This window comes from Vanessa tameamea, chromosome 5 (assembly GCF_037043105.1).
Source record: "Vanessa tameamea isolate UH-Manoa-2023 chromosome 5, ilVanTame1 primary haplotype, whole genome shotgun sequence".
In the NCBI taxonomy this organism is placed as follows: Eukaryota; Metazoa; Arthropoda; class Insecta; order Lepidoptera; family Nymphalidae; genus Vanessa; species Vanessa tameamea.
Window position 1 is genome coordinate 41,884 of NC_087313.1, and position 9,731 is coordinate 51,614.

Below are 9,731 nucleotides of genomic sequence, written 5' to 3' on the forward strand. Positions count from 1 at the left end.
CCCACCCCACCACTACGTAGCCCGAGCCCCTCTCGATGAGTGAGAGGGGAGGGCCCGTTCCGCTCCTCGTGAGGACCGCCACGGTGTCGTCCGAGTCCCCCAGCCAGTGAGGTAGGGGAGGGACGAAATAGGGCTCGCAGGCCACCGCCAGGTCTACCTGCCACTCCGCCATGGACTGCAGCAGTAGGTCCTGCGCTCCGGCGGAGTGGTTGACGTTCGTTTGGAGGAAGCTTATTTGTTCTGGCATCCTTGAGTCGAACTAGCTCCCTCCGTAGCCTGGCGGCTTTCCTCGCGCGGGGCGGTCTTGGCTCCTAGAGCCGCCTTACCCTTCGTGATGGGGGGGTTGCAATCCCTCGCCCCCATCAGATGCCCGGAGGGTTTCCCGGCCTCCGCGCAGACCGCGCAGCGCATCTTGGCCGTGCATACCGCTGACTTGTGGCCGTCCGAGCCACAGCGGTAGCACAGGCCACCCCTCTCCGCCTTCGACGGGCAGAGCGCCCTCGTGTGGCCAAGGCCCATACATTTGTAGCAGCGCATAGGGCGCTGCTCCACGACGGCCACCTTGGCCGAGCTCCACCCGACGAGGAGGCGACCGGCAGCGGCCAGCTTTTTCGCTGCCGTGAGGGGGCAGGTGACCCGGACCATCCCCATATAGCCGGGTCCGCGCTGCATCACGCCGCACTTCACCGACTCTATGGAGCAGTCGCCTGCGCGCGCGATCGCCGCGGCCAGTTTCTCCGAGGTGACGGAGTCGTCGAGCCCCGTCACCTTCAGGTCGGCCTTCTTAACTGGCCGCACTACGTCCGCGACCCCGTCGAGCGCTGTGCGGAGCTTCTCTGCCAACCTCTCGGCCTGCTCCGCTTGGGCTCTCGGCAATTCGAGAACCCTGGCCCCGGTCGCCGTGCGTCGCACCTTCAGCCCGCCGCTGATCCCTAGGTCCTGGAGCTTGACATTTTGTTCCGCTCTCTCCAGGACCTGCGCGTAGGTGACGCCCTTCCCTACTGCTTCCGGCTGCAACGTGAGAACGATTGCAGCCGATCGAGGGGTAGCCAGTTTCGTCTTGGCTGGCTGGGGCGTTTTCGGCGGTGCTTTAGCAGCAGAAGGGGCGGTCTTGCTCCCCTTCTTACCCTTTCTCACCACCGTGGACCAGGACGTCTCCTGGTTCGGTGGCGTTTGGGACGTCGCCGGTGCCGGTGCGCTCGGTGGGCAAGCGGTGGGCGCGGTCTGAGCGGTTCGTGGAGCCACCTTCCTAGGCCTGGCTGAGGCTCCTCCGTCCTGGCGGGCCGTTGAGGTAGATGGCGGTCGTTCCTGCGACGGCTGCGGTTTATCCGCCGCAGAGGGAGGTCGCTGCATCCTCGCAGGGAGGCGCTCCTCCAGGCCCGCCAGTTGGTCCTTCATCGCCGCGCCGATCGACGTGACGATGAAGTCCTTCAGCTCTTTCATCGAGGGAGCACTTTGCGGGGTGTTGGACGTCTCGTTTGCCGCTACCAACGTGGTACGCATCTCCGCGTACTCACGTCGGTGGGCTTTGATTTCCGCCTTGAGGTTTTCGACCTCTCTGTGCAGGCGGTTGTTGTCCGCCCTGAGCCTCCTGCTCTCGTCAGCCTCCGTCCGAGAGGCGAGGGCCTCGACCACACCCTCTAGAGAGGCCGCTGCGTCTTTCAGCCTCTTGATAAATCCTCCTTTTAAGTTGGAGGATTTTAATGCGACCTCTCTGATCTCGGTCGCACACCTTCCAGCCTCCGCGCGGAGCTCCTCGGCATTGAGGTTGGCCGGATCTTTTATCGGTGGGGTCGGCTCTTCGACCACCGGCGCCGCAGCCGGCACCTTTCTGAAGGCTCGACTGCGCAGGGTCCGCTCGAAGGCGAGCTCCCTCTCTTCCTCCTCTTTATTTTTAAGGTCAGCCCTTGCACGGCTGAGCCCGTTCTTCTTGCTGTTGCCGCGGCGGTCGGCAGCGGGTCTCGCCGTATCCGAGCCCGAGTCGGATTCGGCGTCGTTTTCAAGCCGGACCGAGGCGTCCGACGCAGTCTCCATGTCGGAGTCCATGGTTTTGTTAGCCTTAAGCAGCCAAAAGAGCGGCTTCCCTCAGGAAGTACGTGGCTGAGGGTGGCTCTAAGGCATCATTTGTGATCCTCAGAGCCCGGGCTATCAGGTCGGCCGATAAAAATTTTTTGTTTAAAAAATGACTCTCTCTGTTCTATATATATACAACAGGGAGGGTGGGTGATCGCAAATTTTATGTTTTTATTAAATATCTCCGGAACGGAGAGGCCGATCCGGGAGTTTGAGGTGTCGACGGATGCAGGACAGAGGGCCCCACAATCGCGCCGAACAACGGAAAAAGATTGAACAAGAGGTAAGCAGAGAAATTAATGAAAAACGTAAAAATAGACAAAAAGCAGGCAAAACCGGGAGAAATTCGAGGTTTTGTAATATTAAAAAGATGGTAGTAGTGAGAACAAATGAAGTGATTTTTTTCAGAATTTTACGGGCGAAACAACTGACAAAAATTTGAAAAAAGTACTTCGAATATTTCGAGTTTCAGATCGCTTAGGTAGGTTTTAAAGAGCGATCCGATTCTTATAACGAATAATCGATGCAAAATAGGAATAAAAATAAAAATAAAAATTAATTACTCCGGAACGGGTAAGCCGATCCGATAGTGAGATACCTCGATGAAAGCAGGACGAAAGGCCCCACAATCGCGCCAAAGAACTTAAAAAGGTAGGACAAAAAATGAGCAAATTAAAAATGAAAATAGAAAAAACAACGAAATAAAGGGCGAAAAAATTTTATGTTTTTATTAAATATCTCCGGAACGGAGAGGCCGATCCGGGAGTTTGAGGTGTCGACGGATGCAGGACAGAGGGCCCCACAATCGCGCCGAACAACGGAAAAAGATTGAACAAGAGGTAAGCAGAGAAATTAATGAAAAACGTAAAAATAGACAAAAAGCAGGCAAAACCGGGAGAAATTCGAGGTTTTGTAATATTAAAAAGATGGTAGTAGTGAGAACAAATGAAGTGATTTTTTTCAGAATTTTACGGGCGAAACAACTGACAAAAATTTGAAAAAAGTACTTCGAATATTTCGAGTTTCAGATCGCTTAGGTAGGTTTTAAAGAGCGATCCGATTCTTATAACGAATAATCGATGCAAAATAGGAATAAAAATAAAAATAAAAATTAATTACTCCGGAACGGGTAAGCCGATCCGATAGTGAGATACCTCGATGAAAGCAGGACGAAAGGCCCCACAATCGCGCCAAAGAACTTAAAAAGGTAGGACAAAAAATGAGCAAATTAAAAATGAAAATAGAAAAAACAACGAAATAAAGGGCGAAAAAATTTTATGTTTTTATTAAATATCTCCGGAACGGAGAGGCCGATCCGGGAGTTTGAGGTGTCGACGGATGCAGGACAGAGGGCCCCACAATCGCGCCGAACAACGGAAAAAGATTGAACAAGAGGTAAGCAGAGAAATTAATGAAAAACGTAAAAATAGACAAAAAGCAGGCAAAACCGGGAGAAATTCGAGGTTTTGTAATATTAAAAAGATGGTAGTAGTGAGAACAAATGAAGTGATTTTTTTCAGAATTTTACGGGCGAAACAACTGACAAAAATTTGAAAAAAGTACTTCGAATATTTCGAGTTTCAGATCGCTTAGGTAGGTTTTAAAGAGCGATCCGATTCTTATAACGAATAATCGATGCAAAATAGGAATAAAAATAAAAATAAAAATTAATTACTCCGGAACGGGTAAGCCGATCCGATAGTGAGATACCTCGATGAAAGCAGGACGAAAGGCCCCACAATCGCGCCAAAGAACTTAAAAAGGTAGGACAAAAAATGAGCAAATTAAAAATGAAAATAGAAAAAACAACGAAATAAAGGGCGAAAAAATTTTATGTTTTTATTAAATATCTCCGGAACGGAGAGGCCGATCCGGGAGTTTGAGGTGTCGACGGATGCAGGACAGAGGGCCCCACAATCGCGCCGAACAACGGAAAAAGATTGAACAAGAGGTAAGCAGAGAAATTAATGAAAAACGTAAAAATAGACAAAAAGCAGGCAAAACCGGGAGAAATTCGAGGTTTTGTAATATTAAAAAGATGGTAGTAGTGAGAACAAATGAAGTGATTTTTTTCAGAATTTTACGGGCGAAACAACTGACAAAAATTTGAAAAAAGTACTTCGAATATTTCGAGTTTCAGATCGCTTAGGTAGGTTTTAAAGAGCGATCCGATTCTTATAACGAATAATCGATGCAAAATAGGAATAAAAATAAAAATAAAAATTAATTACTCCGGAACGGGTAAGCCGATCCGATAGTGAGATACCTCGATGAAAGCAGGACGAAAGGCCCCACAATCGCGCCAAAGAACTTAAAAAGGTAGGACAAAAAATGAGCAAATTAAAAATGAAAATAGAAAAAACAACGAAATAAAGGGCGAAAAAATTTTATGTTTTTATTAAATATCTCCGGAACGGAGAGGCCGATCCGGGAGTTTGAGGTGTCGACGGATGCAGGACAGAGGGCCCCACAATCGCGCCGAACAACGGAAAAAGATTGAACAAGAGGTAAGCAGAGAAATTAATGAAAAACGTAAAAATAGACAAAAAGCAGGCAAAACCGGGAGAAATTCGAGGTTTTGTAATAACCTAACCTAACCTAACCTAACCTAACCTTTTTTTTTTTTTTTTTTTTTTTCGGTTGGAAAATCCTCGATGGAGTCCCTCCGCCCCGGGGGAGGGGCGAAGGGGACTGTCAGACTCCTACTGACTAAAAAAAAAACCAACCCGTGTCCTCCAGGTACCCGTGCGTCGGAAGGGCGGGAATCGCCGAAGCATTCGTCGCTACCCCCCCGACGGGTATTGGCTCGCCAGGTGGTCGGGCGAGCCCCGTCACCCACTGCGGCTGTCACCCCGGCCGCAGGACTCCATCACGAGGCGCGCGTGCGGAACACGACGCCGCCGCCTCGAGGCCTGCTGCTGATCGGACGACGAGACGCCCCGAGTCTGTCGTCCGCAGGCCACGCCCTAGGGTGGTCGAAGGTCGGCCACCCTACGACGCCCAGTTCGTCTGCTGCGAGAGGGGAGAGAGGAGGCAGCCTCTCTCTCCCTTTCCGCCGCCTCCTTTGCGAGCATCACGCCCTCGCAGAAGGTGGCGACGGCACTCCACCCTGCCTCGCTCCGAACCATCGTTGAGACGACAGCCGGAAGCGAGAGGTTTCCCGCAGCACCTACGGCCGCGACGAGATCGCGGCGCTGCTCAGCCCAAGCTGGGCACTCCGCCAACGTGTGCAACGCCGTATCGTCGCGACAATCGCCACAATGGTGGCACTGGGACGTCGGCTCCCGGCCTATGCGACACAGGTACTTCCCGAAGCACCCGTGTCCGGTAAGCACCTGCGTCAGCCGGAAGCTGAGGGCGCCGTGGCTCCTGTTGAGCCACTCCTTCATAACGGGCCTCACCGCCGCTACGGCGGCGGCTTGCCCCGCCGTGGGTAGCGCCAGACGCGTCTGCCACTCCGCTACTAGGACCTGGCGAAGCTCTGCCCTGCGTGCCTCGATCTGTCGAGGCACCAGGCGCTCGCCTCGCTCGGCCGCCTCCGCGCGCCGCCAATAGAGCGACGCGAGGAGCTTTGCCTCGAGGTCCCAGGGCGGGGATCCGGCCAGGAGACTCGCTGCCTCGAAGGAGATCGTACGGTATCCCCTTATCATCCTGACGGCCATCGCGCGCTGCGGTCAACCTAACCTAACCTAACCTAACCTAACCTTTTTTTTTTTTTTTTTTTTTTTTTTTTCGGTTGGAAAATCCTCGATGGAGTCCCTCCGCCCCGGGGGAGGGGCGAAGGGGACTGTCAGACTCCTACTGACTAAAAACCAACCCGTGTCCTCCAGGTACCCGTGCGTCGGAAGGGCGGGAATCGCCGAAGCATTCGTCGCTACCCCCCCGACGGGTATTGGCTCGCCAGGTGGTCGGGCGAGCCCCGTCACCCACTGCGGCTGTCACCCCGGCCGCAGGACTCCATCATGAGGCGCGCGTGCGGAACACGACGCCGCCGCCTCGAGGCCTGCTGCTGATCGGACGACGAGACGCCCCGAGTCTGTCGTCCGCAGGCCACGCCCTAGGGTGGTCGAAGGTCGGCCACCCTACGACGCCCAGTTCGTCTGCTGCGAGAGGGGAGAGAGGAGGCAGCCTCTCTCTCCCTTTCCGCCGCCTCCTTTGCGAGCATCACGCCCTCGCAGAAGGTGGCGACGGCACTCCACCCTGCCTCGCTCCGAACCATCGTTGAGACGACAGCCGGAAGCGAGAGGTTTCCCGCAGCACCTACGGCCGCGACGAGATCGCGGCGCTGCTCAGCCCAAGCTGGGCACTCCGCCAACGTGTGCAACGCCGTATCGTCGCGACAATCGCCACAATGGTGGCACTGGGACGTCGGCTCCCGGCCTATGCGACACAGGTACTTCCCGAAGCACCCGTGTCCGGTAAGCACCTGCGTCAGCCGGAAGCTGAGGGCGCCGTGGCTCCTGTTGAGCCACTCCTTCATAACGGGCCTCACCGCCGCTACGGCGGCGGCTTGCCCCGCCGTGGGTAGCGCCAGACGCGTCTGCCACTCCGCTACTAGGACCTGGCGAAGCTCTGCCCTGCGTGCCTCGATCTGTCGAGGCACCAGGCGCTCGCCTCGCTCGGCCGCCTCCGCGCGCCGCCAATAGAGCGACGCGAGGAGCTTTGCCTCGAGGTCCCAGGGCGGGGATCCGGCCAGGAGACTCGCTGCCTCGAAGGAGATCGTACGGTATCCCCTTATCATCCTGACGGCCATCGCGCGCTGCGGTCTTCTCAGCACGGCGATGTTTCGGGCCGTCAGGGCATCCGTCCACACTGGCGCGGCGTATAGCGCCATCGACCGTACGACCCCCATATAGAGCCTCCTGCACGAGGAGTTGGGTCCCCCGAGGTTGGGCAGCAAGCGCGAGAGCGCTGAAGCGGCGCCCAACAAACGGGGGGCGAGCCGTGTAAAGTGCGGCCCGAAGTTCCACCGACTGTCGAGGACGAGTCCTAGATATTTCATCGTCGACTCTACAGCGATGGATACCCCTCCCACGATGATGCTGGAACCGGGAGGCGGCTTCGTCCTCGGCCCGTGAAAACACAGGGCCTCCGACTTGTGCAATGCCACCTCCAAGCCCAGCCGCCGGATCCTACCCACGACGTGCGCGACACCAGCAGTCGCGCGTATGGCCGCCTGCCGGTACGTTTTCCCTCTCGCTGTGACGAGCGTGTCGTCGGCGTAACAAATGACGCCGACGCCGTGGAGAAACGCACCGCGCAGAGCCCAGTCGTACCCCACGTTCCACAGGAGTGGTCCCAGAACGGAACCCTGCGGAACGCCGCACGACGTCTCTCTCCGACCCCATCCTTCTCGACCCGGGTACACGACCGCTCGCCCCGACAGGTAAGCCGCGACCATGCGTTGGAGGTAGCGCGGCACTCCATGGTACCGGAGTGCCTCCCTGATGGTATTCCAGGGCAAGGTGTTGAAAGCGTTGGCGATGTCGAGCGACACCGCCAAGACCACCTCACCCCGGGCGACTGCCTCCTCCGCGAGGGCCTTCACGCGCATGATCGCGTCCACCGTCGAGCGCCCCTGGCGGAAACCGAATTGGTTATTCGCCAAATCCGGTCCCACCCTGGTCATGTGCTGAACGAGGCGACTGGCGATGATGCGCTCGAAGATCTTGCACACCTCGTCCAGCAACACGATCGGTCGGTATGCAGACGGTGAGTCCGCGGGCCGCCCCTCCTTCCTGATCAAGACCAGTTTCCCCGTCTTCCATCGGCTTGGAAACTGGCCTCGCTCCAGACAGGCGCTCAGGAGCCCAGATAGACGTGGCCCGAGGTGCCTCATGGCGAGGACCCATGCACGGCCCGGGATGCCGTCGGGGCCTGGGGCGGTGTTTTTGATGCGAGCCGCCGCGACTCTCATCTCCGCCAGGGTCACCTCGGGCACGTCGTCGTTGTCGTCGTCGTCTTCCGCGTCGGGCACGTTCCGAGGCGGAACCATAGCCGGTGGTGTGTGCTCCGGTCTTGTTGGAAATAATACACTCACTACTTCCTCCAGCAGCTGTGGCTGGAGACTCCGGGACAGTGGGGGAGCCCACTGGCGCAACTTGCCCCTCACCATCAGGTAGGGGCGTCCCCATGGATCTAGGTCCAGAGTCTCCAGTAACTCGCCGTTGGCCTGGGCCTTGGCCTGGACGATGGCCAGCTGGAGTGCGCTCTTCGCCTCCCTGTAGCGAGTGTATAGTTCCGCCTCTTCTCTCTCCTGTTCGACCGCCGCTGTAAAGGGGCGGCGGCGACTTCTTCGTCGTCGGCGGCACCTTGCGTACCGGCGTCGCACCTGTACACAATTGATGCGCAGCTGCGCGATCGACTGCGCCCACCAGTATACTTGGCGCCTGGATGGTATCGGCCGGACTCGGGGCATGCCAGCGTCGCAGATGTGCGACATGCTCTCCTGGAACCACTCCGCCTCCTCGTCGATGTCTGTAGGTCTGCCTGGAGCATCCAGCCAGGCCTTGACGATTGAGGCCTCCAGGAGAGCCTCCCTGTCGAGCCGTTTCAGCGCCCAGCGCGGACCGTCTCCGGCGCCTGCCGGGGCCGCTTGAACCGGCCCGATCGAGGTTCGGGCGGAGACGCTTAGTTGGATGTATAGGTGGTCGGATAGCGTCTCGACGTCCTCCAGGACGCGCCAGTCGTGGACGGTGCGCGCGAGAGCGGGGCTAGCGAACGTGAGGTCCACTATTGACCCACCCCGCTGCCGCACGCACGTCTGCACCGAACCTCGATTCAGGAGAAGCAGGCCCTGCTCGACCGCCCACTCCTCCACTAACTCACCCCGCGCGTCCGTAGACGGGGAACCCCAAGCCGCAGACTTGGCGTTGAAGTCCCCCAGGACGATCACGGGACGAGGACAGCTGCGACGGACGACCGTGCTCAGCTCCAGGGTGATACTCTCTAGATCTGCGAGAGAAAGGCTGGGGGCGAAATATACCCCCACGACCATGATATCACCCCAGATTGCCGCGACGTAGCCCCGCCCTCGGGTGACGGCCTCGAAGGGAAGGGTGTCGGCGGTAGACCTCCGGATGAGCGCTACCGAGCGGTTGTTGTCGCACACCCAGTCATCCCTGGGTGGCACGAAGAACGGCTCGGCGACGGCGGCCACATCGATCGACCACTGCGCCATGCTCTGGAGCAAGAGATCCTGAGCCCTGGCACAGTGGTTTATGTTGGCTTGGAGAAAGCGACGTAGGGCCATTATAAGGTGTCCATGGCCGTCGCCTCCTCCCCAGTCCTCGGCTGATCTTGTGCCGCAGCCGGTGGGTGAACCGGCTGCGAGGAGCTGGTTGCCTTCTTCCTTTCTTTTCTGGCCTTAGCCGGCGGATGAGCCGGCTGTGTCCTGGTAGTGGACCTCGTAGTGGACCTCGCGCAGGCCTTCGACCCGATCAACCTAACCTAACCTAACCTAACCTAACCTAACCTAACCTAACCTAACCTAACCTACCTACCTACCTACCTACCTACCTACCTACCTACCTACCTACCTACCTACCTACCTACCTACCTACCTACCTACCTACCTACCTACCTACCTACCTACCTACCTATGAATATTTTATATAATTATAATACAAGTATTTGTATACACACACTTTTTATTAGCT

General features: G+C 56.8%; 1 protein-coding gene across 1 annotated transcript; it reads right to left on the reverse strand.

Annotated features, from left to right (window-relative positions):
* Positions 1–231: 231 nt before the first annotated feature.
* Positions 232–2,046, reverse strand: LOC135194805 (uncharacterized). Its single transcript, XM_064220775.1, has one exon. It carries the CDS (start codon positions 2,044–2,046, stop codon positions 232–234), a length of 1,815 nt encoding a protein of 604 aa, XP_064076845.1.
* Between the last annotated feature and the right edge of the window lie 7,685 nt (positions 2,047–9,731).